This window comes from Gouania willdenowi, unplaced genomic scaffold (genome assembly GCF_900634775.1).
Source record: "Gouania willdenowi unplaced genomic scaffold, fGouWil2.1 scaffold_279_arrow_ctg1, whole genome shotgun sequence".
Lineage (NCBI taxonomy): Eukaryota > Metazoa > Chordata > Actinopteri > Blenniiformes > Gobiesocidae > Gouania > Gouania willdenowi.
The window spans coordinates 25,661-41,335 of NW_021145037.1; the positions used below are offsets into that span (position 1 = coordinate 25,661).

General features: G+C 32.8%; 1 protein-coding gene across 1 annotated transcript; it reads right to left on the reverse strand.

The window, feature by feature from the left end:
* Positions 1-5,157: 5,157 nt before the first annotated feature.
* Positions 5,158-10,038, reverse strand: LOC114459270 (sperm-associated antigen 7 homolog). Its single transcript, XM_028441581.1, has 7 exons — positions 9,881-10,038; positions 8,356-8,423; positions 8,178-8,266; positions 6,780-6,864; positions 6,590-6,679; positions 5,471-5,627; positions 5,158-5,395 (listed from the first exon to the last, which is right to left on the reverse strand). The coding sequence occupies exons 1-7, from the start codon at positions 9,963-9,965 to the stop codon at positions 5,280-5,282; spliced, it is 690 nt and encodes a 229-aa protein (XP_028297382.1). The 5' UTR covers positions 9,966-10,038; the 3' UTR covers positions 5,158-5,279.
* Positions 10,039-15,675: the final 5,637 nt, after the last annotated feature.

The window sequence follows — 15,675 nt, forward strand, 5'->3', positions numbered from 1 at the left end:
TCTGAAAACATAAATATGAATTTATGTTTTCTTTGTGTTGGATAAAGTATTTTTTTTTTTTTTTTTGCATAAAAAATAAATAAAACCATGTAGGTTATATTTATTTTTTTTATATTTATTTTAAGTGTCCAATCCAGCTCATTTAAGACAAAGCTGCACTGTGTGTGTGAATCAGTTTGACACCCCTGGTTGATTAATAAAATCTGTCCTACTTTGATCCAGAGCTGTGAAGAGGCGAGAAGAGATGACCTGAGAACAAAGATCCAATGTTGAAGACCTGAAAAGAAAAATCCAATGTCCAGATCCTGAGAACAAAGATCCAACGTTGAAGACCTGAAAAAAGATCCCATGTCCAGATCCTGAGAACAAAGATCCAATGGTGAAGACCTGAAAAAAAGATCCCATGTCCAGAACCTGAAAAAAATATCCCATGTCCAGATCCAGAGAACAAAGATCCAATGTGCTGCGGCCGTTGGAGCTCAAGAAAAAAAAGCAAGCAGAGCCAACCAGAGCTTAAAAAAACTCCCTAATCAAAGTGACGAACTTCACCTGTGACAGGTGAGCAGCATCAGCAGCAGGGAGGGGGAGGAGCCAATTAACTCACTCTAAATTTAAAACAGGTCAAATTTTGTTTAAATCATGGAATAAATGTAAACAATCACCAAAATATGTTCATGTTTAGCAGAGATGGCAAAAAACACAATACTAGAATAAAAAATACTTGAATAAAAAATGACTCTGGTAAAAAAAAGTGTTGAAGTTGCTCCCTTACTTGAGTAAAAAGTAAAAAAAGTACATGCTACTAAATGTACTTAAGTAAAAAAAATAAACAAATGCCTCTTCAAAATAAGACAGGGGTTTTTTAAAACCAGAAAATTCTATATATTTATATATTTTTTTTAAGAAATTGTAGATACTGGTACACGGAAACAAGTTTAATCTGTCACCTTTATGAACACCTGGAGAATTTAGCACTCATTATAAATAAATATTAAATAAAAATAAATAAATAACATTTTTCAGTTAAACTTAACTTTTTTAAGCACAAATTAACAACATTTTGTGTCTAAAAGTAGAGATATTTGTTTAATAAAGTAAAGAGTAAAAGTAAAAAGTCTGCAAAAATAAAAACGTTTATTGAGGGAACATGTATTTTAAGAGGAGTTATCATTTTAAACATCTATTTAACTCAGTATGCATTTCTATTTATGGCAGCGTTTTGCAACCTTAGGGTCGTGATCCCATATTGGGTCGCCCCGGAATTGAAATGGGGGTCGCCTGAAACGTGTAGTAAATGATTTTGAAAAAGAATTATGATTAAAATTATATTCTTGTAATTTTTATAGATCATTATTATTTTTACACCACACGCTATATGCTAAACTTTCGCTTCCTCAAATATATAAATCTAGGTAAAGAAAATACAGTATAAAATTGGAATAGTCATTAAATAATAATATAAATAAAAAATTATTCACGACATTGTGTTTTTATTTTGTTTTCTGCTTTAAAAACAGAAATACAGAAACCTTATTTTAAAGGGGACATATCATGCTAAATCTACTTTTTTTAGCCCTTAAATGCATTTTGTTGTATATTTAGAGTGCTTAGAAGTACAGAAAAAATCAAATTAGTCTCTTCAGGAGCTCCGTAGATATCTTTATATTCTGTTTTGCTCATATTTTTCAATCTGTTTCGATTTTTCTATCTCTATTACGTTTTTTGAACTATTACATCACAGTATTTGCAGCGGAACTGCCAAATTAGTACATCAACTCCAGGTCCACACTTCAAGCAATCCGCCATTTTTATTCTATCTCGCTTTTATTTTGTAGTCCAAGCTCAAGGATGCAGAAGTTACGAGAGGATAAGTCAAAATGTTGGGTTGTTGGATGTAGTAACCCACACGCTTCATTACACCGTCTCCCAGCATCAGAACCTTTTCAAAGTGTTTGGTTGAGTTTTTATTTTTTATAGAAATGTACCCACATCTGTGGATAAGGTCATTTTTGTGTGTGTGAAGCACTTCAATGATGACTGCTTCATCAACCTCCACCAGTATAAAGAAGGATTTACAGAAAGAGACTTTGTCTGATTGAGGGTTCAATTCCTTCTATCTTTGGAGACGATGAACAGAGCACTTCAGTAAGCTGTAAATAACGCTAAAAAGTGTGATGATAAGACGTCCCTGTCATTGTTTTGTTAGCATTAGCAGTTGCACCGTCTTCAGACTTCATATGTTAGCGCTGTGTGCTCGTTTTAGATCCTTGATGATATGGCCTGCGTGATTTAATTTAAGTCTAAAGTTTTCATTAGTCATTTCATTTTGCCGTTTTTGTCTCCGAAAAGACTGTATAAAATGCATTTCGTGACGTTAGCTTGGCGCTAGCGTTAGCTCGGTGCTTGTTGTTAGCTCACTTGTTAGGGTTCTGCAGGTTCATCATCTTCATTTTCATCTCGATCCGCCGGGTCAGACTCTGGCTGGAACATGTAAGGCTGGATGGACAAGTCTTCTGTTGTTGACATTTTGTAAATAACGTGTGAATAAAAAGTTTATGAGCCGCTACATAGCCGTATCTCTTCTATCAAACTACAAAAATGGCCGAGCAGGGTGGAGTTGAACCGAGTATCACCTGAAGAGGGGGCGGGGTATGGAGTGTCTCATTTGCATTTAAAGAGACAGCACCAAAACGAGTTGCTCTCAGAATCACATCAGAAAAGGGGTGGAGCTATAATAATGAGGAATTCAGACCCAAGCATTGCAGTTCCGCTTTACATAGACCACAACTGTATGATTTATATGTAAAAAGGTAGGATTTAAAACCATGATATGTCCCCTTTAAAGCACTCTTGAAGTAAATTAAGTAAATTAAGTTAAATATTAAAGCAAATTCCTAAAGATGATGGATGAATAATGCAATTGGTATTTTTAATTCAGCAAAAATCAGCTTTATACTTAACTATTTTTTTTTTTTTAAATCATCAGAACTTTTGTGTCTTTTAAACTTTTCAGTTAAAGATGATTATATTTTTTTGAAGCATATTTCAATCTTAAGGCCCGGGGGCCAAATTTGGACCTTTAGAGCATTCAATTTGGGCCGTAGCAAAAAGCAAAAAAGAAGAAAAAAAAACCATGAATCATTGTGTAAATGACCAACTCATTCAGTTGTAAATAAATCTTCAAAATAAAACACGTCAATAAAACTCCACAATATTAGTGGGGTTCACTTATGATTATATCACATAATGGCAGTCATTTTAATCTCAAATTGTTAAAAAAAAAAAAAATTATATATATATATTAATTTCTTCCAAAATCCTGCAATTTTCTCCTCAAATTTTTCCACAAAATCTACTCAAATAACAAACATTGGCCACAAAATCAAAAAATAAATTGAAATGGAGGATCACCTATTGCTTTGATATTATCAGTGCCGTGAATCTATTTATATACATAGAGGTGTAAACTCTGAATAATTAATTTATTTAGGCTATTTTCTTTCATTCTGTTTTTGGGAGTAATTTTTTTCTGTTTTTTGGACAAACTTATTTTTCTTCAGTTTTTCCATGCTTATTTTTTAGCTGAAAAAAATTACCCAAAAAATAAACCACAAAAACTAATTTTTCAGAGCACAATAATGACTAAATTAGACATTAATTTGCCTAAAATCGGAGGTCCACTTAATAACCTGCTCCGTATTTGGCCCCTGAACTAAAATGAGTTTAACGCCTGTTTTTGAAGCGATCACAAAATAAACTTGTTGAACTGAAGGAAGTGAAAATAAAAAAATACAAAGACAGTGATTCTCCTTTTATTCCAACACATGATAAAATAAAACTGTTAAAAACACTAAGGTGATGACTCTGCTTTTTCTTCCTTAGAAGCGTTCCGTTAAGCAGCAAACGTCACAAAACCATGACTAAACATCCACGCCGGAGTAACAGAGAAATTCACAGTCAGTGCAGATGTCGGGAAAAAACAAATCACATGATTGATCACAGTTTTAAAATAAAACATTTTCTTTTTCTAATGCAAATGTTCCTATATGTGACATGGATGAGTAAAATTCCAAAACAGGAAATAGACAGGATGGAGGGGGGGGGCCTAAAAAGCAACAATTTAAATCAAGTGTCCCTTAATTAAAATTCAGACTTTTTTTCTTAAAGTGTCTAAAAATCAGCTTTACTTTGAAAAGCTTCAGGCTTCTGCATTAAAAGTAACAATCGTTAAAAAAGACTTGATGCATACAACAGGTAGAGGGTACGGAAGCGTATTGCATTCACTGGGGAAAAAAAATCAGTTTTTTCTAAATTTTCTTGGTTTTTTTTGGCTATTTTATTCATGTTTTTGGACAACTTCTTTCCTTGTTTTTTGGATGAATTTTTTTTCCTGTTTTTCTGACAATTTTTTTCTCATGTTTATTGGAATAATTGTTTTTCCTTCTGTTTTTTGAGTAATTTTATTCTGTTTTTCAGAAGAGAAAAATTATTCTAGTCGTAAAAACTGAAAAATATTGCCCTGAAAAACAGAAGAAAAAAAAATAGCACAAAAAACAAACCAAAAAAATGTATTATTCAGAAAAACAGGAACAGAAAATCTGTTTTTTCTGAATAATTCTTTTTTTTTTCTTCAGGTCTTTTGGAAATTTTTTTTTCTGTTTTTCATGAAAAAATTTTAACAGAAAAAAATCAGTCAGGAAAAACAGAAAAACCAATCAAAAAAACAGGAACAAAAATCTGTTTTTTCAGAACATTTTTTTTTGGGGTGGTTTTTTTTTTTTTTTTTTTTTTTTTTTTTTTTAACTATTTTTTGGGGGTTCTCATGCTAATTTTTACCAGAAAAAAATTAGTCCAAAAAGCAGAAAAAAATTGCTCTGAAAAACAGAAGAAAAATTAAATAAATAAAAAACGTATTATTCAGAAAAACAGGATTTTTTTTTTCTCTATTTCAAGTGAATACAATACGCTTCCATAGGAAGAAACAAGGAAACCTGTCAGACTGTAACTACGGTATGTAGATACACTTCAAATAAAAAAAGTCAATGAAAGATTAAAATCCGTCTGCACTGAGCAGCCTCAGTCGTAGCCTCACGTTTGTGCTACAGTTCAAACCTTCCAGAAAATACTACACGTTAATGGCTTATGTCGAGAGTATTGCTTCAGAGGATCAATGAGACTGCACACACACACACACACACACACGCGCGCCCACACACACACACATGCAGGCATGTACAAAAAGCATCAGGGACAGAGGGGAGCAGCTAAAGGTGGATTGATTAGCTGCTGCTCGGAGCTCCTCCCGTGTCGTCGTCACGCTTCAGTCTCTTCTTGGCTCTGATCTCGTTCATGGCTTCCTCTATGGAGCGCGTGTCCCTCTTGTTCGCCACGGGCACTGGGAGAAGAGAGCAGAGAGAAGACAGTGAGCAGCACGATGACGAGCAACCATTCTGACAAAACGTTCACTCACCACAGCCGTACGTGCGGTTCGCCTCCAGCGTGTGCGCGGCGTCTTTAGCGGCCGAGGTTCCGATCAGGTGACTGTACTTGTCTCTGTAGTTGGTGTTGGGACACGACTGGGACTGCTGGGTCTGACTGGACGCCGCCTCCTGTATGGCAGCCTGTTCCTGGAGCCCAAAGAGACACTGTGATGGAGATGAGCTAAATACGTAGCGTTAGCGACATCCACAGACGCCAAACATTTAACGATGACACAAAAAGAAGCAGATTAACCTAAATAAAAAGTCAATGACGTGACACCTAAATATTCTGTGCAACTGCATGTTTTTGTTGTAAAAAGACACCAAATATGTAGTAATTTAATATATAGGTGCTCACTTTGATTTTTTTATATGTTACTAATTTACTTCTGTAATTTATTGTGTGATTCAAAGTGTCAAAATATCATGTGGCGCACATTTTCATCATGTTCTTAATCATTTCACAGATGTTTTATTGGTTAGGCTAATGCTAGGCTAGTGCTAATGCTAGGTTAATGCTAGGCTAATGCTAATGCTCGGTTAATGCTAAGTTAACGCTAAGTTAATGCTAAGCTAGTGATAGGCTAATGCTAAGCTAATGCTAAATTAATGCTTAGTTAATGCTAGGCTAATGCTAAGCAAATGATAATTTGATGCTAAGTTAATACTAGGCTAGTGCTAAGTTAATGCTAAGTTAATGATAGGTTAATGCTAAGCTAACACTAGGTTAATGTTAATGCAAAGCAAATGATAGGCTAATGTTAAGCTAATGATAAGTTGATGCTAAGCTAATGCTAGGCTAATGCTAAGTTAATGATAAGCTAACACTAGGTTAATGTTAATGCTATGCTGTTTTTTCTATTTTTAATTATGTAAAAAAACTTTGAGTTTACACTTCTTGTATGAAAGGTTCTTCTTTTTATAAATACATTTTGATTGAATGATTGATTGATTGTTTGATTGATGCTAAGCTAATGTTAAGCAAATGCTAAGCTAATGCAGTATTCGACATCACAGGCCAGCACCTGCATCCTCACTTGTATTTTCTTCAGGAAACGCAAATATTCAAGTTTATTCTGCCATTTAAAGTCTCAGATAATCGTACTGACCTTGAGTCGGCGCCGTTGTTCGGCCAGCTGTGGATCCCATTCTTCTCCTCTGCGATACGCCTCCAGCTCCTCGTCCGACGGGGCGAACTCCTGCCGTCCCAAAAAGACGCCAAACAGTTCATCATTTTCCCCAAAATTTACCAACAGAACCTTTGACGTGGACGTGGAATCGCGAGAGCGACGAACTGACCTTTTTGAACAGCATGACGTAGCGGCTCTCCTCGTCCTCTCCAAAGGAAAAGGAAGTCAGACCTGCGATTTCTGCAACATCATGTCTGAAAAAAAGATTTCCACTGCTTCGTTAGACCCAGCTCTACTACTTTAAAGTAACGATTGTCTTGTAAAAGCCTAACAGGGATCCTCCACTGTTTTTACAAATGTGGCCTAAAACCTTTAAAATGTCCTTATTAGTCGATTTATGTCTAATAAAACACATTATTAAGCACCATATTTGTTTTTATTAACTTTAAAAATGGGACTACATTACAGTTATAGAACTTGTGTTACACCATCTTGAAATCACATGATTGATGATGTCACTCGGCCCCACTGCCTGTAAACATCCCATTGTTTTCTATTAGAGTGAAACATTCAGTCCATGATTCACTTGCTAACTTCAGCCACCAGAGCGTGTCAGCACACTGCTTAAGGGAGAGTAAAGGTCCCTTAGGAGAGCTCTTCTTCTCTGCTTCATCGTCTACTACGAAACCACAAAGTGGGAACTGTCGCCCCCTGTGGTCACAGATTATTTTTTGGGTCTGTTTTTATTCTCTTTCAGCATCTTTAACTTTTCCTGTTTTTTTCACAGGGTTCCTCAAGCTTTGGTCAAATTAAAATCAAGACATTTTAATGCCATTTGAAATCAAATTTAACATCAATTTCACAGTTAACACAATGGGGGGGGGGAGATTTTTGTGTCTAGTGCAGACGTGCAACTGGCGACCTCTAAAGTAAATACACAAAATGACAGTAAAATACACAACTTAAATTAAAAAAACAAAAATAGCCAGAAATCTGTGAAACAAAAATACAAAAAATAAAAACAATTAAGAAAAATCTTTGTTGGACAGGCTATTTTCACTGTAACCACGTCACTGTTTTGTAGTTGGCTATCAATTATTCTTATTTTTAGATTCATGAATTTAATGCCTTTTCGGACTTTTTAAGGATCCGCAGGAACCATAATTTAGATCAACCAAAAGCAGCAAAAGTTGTCATTTCGACTGAAAAAGCTGCTAAATGATCTAAAAATCAGGCTGAATGTTTCACACCAATAAAAAAACAATGGGATGTTTACAGGAAGTGGGGCAGTGTGACATCATCAGTCACATGATTTCAAGATGGAGGAACACAGGCTCTAAAACTGTAAAGTAGTCCCATTTTTAAAAGTTATTAAAAACAAATATAGTGCAATAATAATGTGTTTTGTTAGAAATAGATCTACTAATAAGTACATTTCAAAGGTTTTAGGCCACATTTGTAAAAAAACAAAAAAAAAAGTGGAGGATCCCTTTAAATTAGTCCATATTAAAATATGGACAGCATAATAAATCATTTCTAAACATCTGTATAGTGCCAATAAACTCACAAAATACTTCTTTCAATCTTTCCCATTGGACTGTACTGTTTCTTCTGCTGTAAAGTGTCCTGGATGAAGTTTGATACTTCTTTCTCCATCTGACACAAAGGAAGGAAAAAAGCCAATCAACAATCAAAACATCTGTATTTACATCTGTCTGTGTTCTTTTTTTTCTTTAAATCAGCACCTTTTTCCTGAACTCTGCTTTCTTTCTTTTCTCCGCCTCCTCCAACCTCTTGAGCCGCGCCGCTTGCTCTGGAAGAAAGAGAATATTTATGATTTTGTCAATAAACAACTTCATGATTCGTGACATTCACCCGTTCATAAACATAAACAGTCCGTCATGGTATGAATGATATTATGCCATAACATGCATGTGAAGCTATATTTAGAATCAGAAATAAATTATTGATCCCAGGGGGAAACTGCTTTTTTACAGATGCTCCAGAAATATCTCAAACAAAAAAAGGAAACACTAAAACATAAAAAAAATGGACAAAATTAAAAAAAAAAAAGACTGTTAATTAAATAGGGATTAAATACAAGTGCACACCTCCAGTAAATATAATACAAATGTACAAATATAATACAGATAATTCAGATAATCCTGATAATTCAGTGTCAGATTGCAATTTCTGCTTGATTTTGTTTAAAAATAATAAAAATTATCTAAATAATAAGAATATTGCCATTTCTGTTTTAGGAAGTGAATTACGTAGACTGTAGCTTTGTTTACTTTTAAGATACAGCCATATTGTGACTCTGTCCTCATATTATGTGGATAAACATACCATAGTAATTTAAATTTGACATATTTCAAATACATATCCAATGCCAGATCTTTCTTGTTCCCAAATAATTTGATTAAATATAGTCTTTAGTTTGAACGAAAATCAACATAAAAAATGTAATGATATCCTCCTTTTCAGATAATCCTAGTTTCTATTTGATCAAACTGTACATAAAGAATAAACAAATTGGACTAAATAAAAATAAGTGAATAAATAAGCATATCATTTAGAAATGCTTATTATAATTCATCTAATTTGTTTATTTATTGCTTTTAACTTCTAAAACAATTTTGTCATTACATGTACTCTTCTTTTTTATCTGTACTTTCATTGCAAAGTGTCTGTAGTTTTTAAAAGTGCAATATAAAAATAAATATAATATTATTATTATTATAAATATGTGCTAATGTATGGATTACTAGCCTGAAAACCACTGCTGGTTTAGAGATAAATATGTGTATAAAAAAAGTATATATTTTTATGTGCAAAGCATTAAATACTGAAAAGAAGAAATTATAATTTGAGGATCAATAGTTTCAGTAAAACAGATTATATTATATATCACTCAAAAAGTATTGTGTCTGAAACATTGACTGTAACTGAATTGTATGGAATTCTACAGTAAAAGTAAAAAATGTATTGTATTATTTTTATGTAATTTGTCTTATGTTTTGCTGTTATTTTACACTATTTATTCTTGCTTTAAAAAACCATTACTTTGTTTGTTTGTTGGTTCCGGTCCACTTCCGCCAGGGAGGCGGGACCTCACCGTTTGAGTGACGGCTCAGCTAGCCAATTAGCAGCGCCGGAAACCCTCCTCTGCTCTGACCTCGTAAATACTCCAACGTAAATCTAAAGTATTTATCGTGTTTTTAATATGAGCGCTTGAGACGGACGCTGATCGGCCTGTGTGTCGGGTACCTTTGGCCTTTCTTCGGCTCTCCTGGTCGCCGACAGTTGGAGGTTTCTCCATCGAGTTTAGAATTGAGCCCAGGAGGTCCGCCATCTTGGAATGAGAGGGCACGTCCTGCGACGCTTCTTCACCTCCTGGTCACGTGACTGCTCCATATGCAGCTACAGATCCGCTGAGCGTGCAGCGCCCCCAGCTGGTCACACATAGTAGAGCAGCATGAAATGGACATGCGACATTTGACCACTGGGACCAAACTTTAAAGCAGAGATGTATGGCGGTAGATTTGTGTTTATATTATTAAATTAAATCAAATAAAACTTTTCAATAAAATAAATAAATAAAATTAGTTTTTTTATTGAAGTAATCTTTTTTGGGTAGACATTTGTGTCTTTATTATTCAGTCAAAAAAAAGTAATTCAATAAATCAATCAAAAAAGTGTTCAAATGCAATTATTTGGGTCTCAAATTTTTTTTTTTTTTTTTTTTTTTTTTTTGCATTTGAACACTTTTTTTTGATTGAAAATATTTATTTTTGATTGAGGTAAACTTATTTTTGATTAAAAAGTTATAAATAATAAAGACACAAATCTACCTCCATAGAGACTTTTATCACAGTGGGTTAGGGTTGGAGTCAATTACATTTTTCAGTTACAATTATGTTTTCAATTGCCCATGTTCAATTACAATTCAATTATGATTACAGTGGCCTAGTTATGCATGTTTTGTTTTTGTTCTTCTCTGAAAATATAAAGTTTGTAACTTAAAAAAAACATGAAATGTATAGAAAAACAGTGTGAAATATGAATAGAACTGCAATCAATGATAATGGCGGAGATTTGTCTGAAATATTTTCACAAATATACTGTAACTACAATTGTATTTTCACGTATTTTTCAGATTTTCACGTGTTTTGTAAGATTTCCATGTGGGTGTTTTTAGATTTTCACGTGTTTTTTTTTTTTGTTTTTTTAGATTTTCAAGTGTTTCGTAAGATTTTCACATGGGTTTTTTTTTTTTTTTTTTTTTTAGATATTCTTTGTGTTTTTAATAGATTTTCATGTGTTTTTTTTTTTTTTTTGTGGTTTTTTTCATTTGTGTATTTTAGATTTGTATGTGGTCTTTTTTTCTTCAGATTTTCACTTTTTTTTTTTTTTTTTAGATTATCACATGTTTTTCAAAAACGTCATCGTCACACAAATTATGCATGTGAAAAATACATGTGAAAATTATGAATATATCTGAGACAAATCTCTCCCCATAGACAATGCATGACTGGACACGTGTTTGTGTAAATGTTTGAGTGACAGCTGTCATTGTGACCTTTGTGAAGTCAGACATGTAAACAGAGTTTAGTGGGCGGAGTTTAGCTCTTTGTAGTCACACACACACAACTCAGCAGACAATACACAGGCCTGTGTTTATTATTAATAGCGTGTGTTTATGGCCTGACTGTGAATTTATCAGCCATGAATATGTTTTCCAGTTCCAACCAGTGCACTGGGATGTTTGTGTGTCTGTTCTACACAATGTTGTCTAGACTTTGACGCACAAACACCTCCTTCACAAAAGCTGTGTTCGTCACTGCTATTTGTGTCAGTCACCACCTGACCTCCATTGTTTTTAGAGGCGTGTGAGCACGCCACGCTTTACCTGCTCTTTACAACCTGTTTACTATAGAGAGATTAGTCAAAAAAATAAAGTTGCAAATTAGAGTGGCCAAAAAGAGGCAGAATAAGTGGTAAAAATGGTGTGAAGTATCAATATTTGCTTAAAAGTAGGAACAATTTGTTTAAACTGGTAAATAATGGGCATAACAGATCGTGAATACAGTTAAAATGGGAAAAATAAGCATGATATTAGTTAAAAGAGGTGAAACATGTGTGACATTGGGTGGAAAAGTGGTGGAAAGGGTTTATAAGTGTTGAAAATGTCTTGAAAGAAGAAAAAATGTGCAGAAAAAGCATTGAAATGTGATGTAGAAGTGTCAGAAATGGGAGTAATGTAGCAAAAATTCATTAAATGGAGCAAAAATATGGCAATAAAAAGTGATGAAAATAGGTTCAAATATTGCGTCGATACAGAAAAAGGTTAAAAATAAGCAAAAATTGGCTCAAATTGTTTAAAACATATATTTAGTTTCTTAAAGGCACCTGGCGACCCTTTTGCAATGTTTCACGACCCCAAATAGGGTTGAGAACCCTTGATTTAAAGTATCAAAACATCTTTGGAATTACTGTACATCTATGCAAATATATTTCCTGCCCAGTTTGGCATGATTTCCTGAGTGTTTCTATTTTTATTGCCATCATAATATTAATTCAAACTTTGTCTGATGCAGATTTAATATGAAATCTCATGCAGTGAAAATCCTGATACATCATTGAATCTTTATATAAAATCTGTAAAAAAATAAATAAACCAAACAGTGGTGCAGATACACACATCTTTATTTAAAGCACTGCATTTCAGAATGAATGGGACTATAATAGAGGTTAATCTGCCTGAATAAGATCTACTTCAAGCATTGTTAGAAAGCAAAAGAAGCATCATGTCAGATGATGAAACGTAGCCTGGTGTTAAAGCGTGACTGGTTCAGTGCAAAGCTCGTACGGCACAGCATCTGGAAAGATGTAGAGGACAAAAGAAATGACAGAGAATCAGCTGTAAAAATATGATGGATGATTTGTTCAGGTGTTCACCTATGGGGAGAAATATATTCACAAATATTTCACATGTATTTTTCAGATTTTTCACATGCGTATGTTGACATTTCTGAAAAACATGTGAAAATCGAAAAAAACACGTATAAAATGTAAAAAAAAATCTGAAAATGTAAAAAACATATACAAATCTAAAAAACACTTGAAAATGTAAAAAAAAACATACAAATGTAAAAAAAAAACATGTGAAAATGTAAAAAACATATACAAATCTAAAAAAAACACATGAAAATGTAAAAAACACTTGAAAATGTAAAAAACACTTGAAAATGTAAAAAAACATAAAAATCTAAAAAAAAAAAAACCCCGTAAAAATCTAAAATAACACGTGAAAATCTGAAAAACATGTATAAAAAGGAAATAAAAAAACGTGAAATTCTAAAAACGCGTATAAAAATAAAAATAAAACACGTGGAAATAAAAAAACACATGGAAATTAAAAAGAATGTGAAAATCTGAAACAACTAATAACTCCTCATAATGTATTGTATTATTTGGTAAATCAGAAAGGATGAAGTTTCTCACTGAGGCTCAGAGAGAGAAATGCTCTGATTTTTACAATGTTTTTTAAAATGATAAAATGTTGTTTTTGTGACCATGATTAAAACTGATTTAAAACTACTTTCTCTAAAATGTTGCATAAAAATGGAAGATTAAAAATTGGTGTAAAATAACTATATATATATATATACAGTATATACTATATGTTCCCTTTCTTTAAAAGAGGCCACGCTGTGCTGTAAGGAGTGATTTACTGTTGATAAAGAATGTATTCAGTGTACACTATAGATATGATATGTTCACCTGTATCTGCGAGGGCAGCCGTGATGGCCCACCGTGTATTCCTGAGCATAGCAGAACCGTCTGCAGAGTCCTCTATACCCACACGTCCAGTACTGCATCTCTGCCTCGTTCCCTGCAAATACATATTACTTATTAAGTGCTAATAAAGTATGGAGTCATTTGTCTCAAAAATATTCACAAATATATCTACAAGTTTTTCAGATTTTTACATTTTATTAATTTTCGCGCGTTTTATAAATTTTCACGTGTTTTTTTTTTAGATTTGTACGTTTTTAAGATGTTCATGTTTTTCAGACTTTTATACGTGTTTTTTTTTTTTTTTAGATTTTCACGTTTTTTGATTTTCAAGTGTTTTTTAAATTTTTTACATGTTTTTTAAATTTTCACGTTTTTTTTTTTTTTTTACATGTTTTTCAGAAATGTCATCAACATACAAATTATGCATGTGAAAAATAAAAAATAAAAAAATACGTGAAAATTATGGATATATATTTGAGACAAATCTTGTTTATAAAAGCTAAATTTAATCCAGGATCTAAAGAAACAAATACAAATACCAAAAGTCTCAACAATCCAAGTGATATGAAAGAATTGTAGATTAAATAAGGATATTTTTTTATATATACATTCAATCTAAAGCTGTGTTTCTGGAGCTTAGTGAATTTAGTCCAACTTAAACAGCATCGTTTACATGCATGAGTGCACACAAATATTAATGAACTAGAGGGTAATATAAAGCAGACATTAGTCATCTAATTATGTGCCGTCCCTAAAGCATACACAAATTAATGAAAAATGTAGAAACTTACTACAAATACACAAAAAAACCAATAAAATGACTCCAAACACATACAAAATCAAAACAAAAACGCACAAAACTACAATATAAATACAAAAAATCACGACAAAAACATACATTACAGAATACAAAATATATCAAGAAAAATACACACAATTAATTGAAAAATGCACAAAATAAATCCAAAAATACACAAAATAAATCGAAATACATAAAAAAATTTAAATGCACAAAATGACAAAATAAAGTATACACAAAATAAATAAATAAATAAATACACAAAATAAATCAGAACAATACACAAAACGACTAATGAAATGAAGAAAAAAAATGCACAAAATGACTGAAAAACAAACATAACGAGAAAAAACTTCACGAAATCCAAAAGCACACATAATTACAATAAAGAAAGACATTGCAGAAAAATACACAAAATGGAATAAAAATACACAAAATAAATAGAAAAATACATAAAATAATAAAATGTTGAAGTTTTAAAATGAACAAAAATGACTGCAAAAATACAGAAAATAAGAAAAAAAAATTATCCTAAATCCATAAATCGAAAAGCACACAACTACATAAAGAATTACATGAAAGACAATACAGAAAAATACACACAATGACAGTAAAAAGAAAAAAAATTGAATAAGTAAATAAATGCACGAAATGAATAGAAAAATACACTAAATAAATCCTAAAATACACAAACTGACAGAAAAATGCACAAAATGGAGTAAAAATACACTAAATAAATACAAAATACACAAAATAACAAAAAAATGTGAGATTAAAAAAAAATGCACAAAAACAAAAAAAAACTATAATAAATCCATCAGCACGCATAACTACAATAAAGAAAGACATTACATAAAAAATACACAAAACATGAACAAAAACATACAAAGAGGAAAGGGAAAAACACACAATGAAACCCCTTGTTTTCCCCTGTATTAATACTTGGATTGATTATGAATCTAAATATTGTGACATAAATGTTGATCATGTGACCCTCAGATCAGATAGAACAGGCTGTGTACAGATGTTTCCTTACCCTGTCCTACAGTGAACATGAGGAGAAGAACCAGCAGAACCAAACACAGACTCTTCATGTTTAGACTTTAAAAACCACTGACAGACACGTGCTGTATTTATACTGTTCAGGGAGGGGGAGGAGCCTGTGTTTGTGTCCACATCACAATAACAAGAGTCAGGTCAGCTGAGCTCAGTCTGCTACTGTTACTGTCCATCTACAGTAAAGATGTGAACACACTCAGTGTGTAAACATGTTCAGAAAGGTTCTCAACCATATTCACACACACAGAAATATTAAAGTATATTAATTAGCGTGCTGCTGTCCCCACGTGGGAATATGGCACACGTTGTTATTGTTGCTGATGTGTGTGGAAAAGCACAGAACACACACACACACACACACGATTGTTAACACAAAAACCCTTGTACAGTGCGCCCTCTAGTG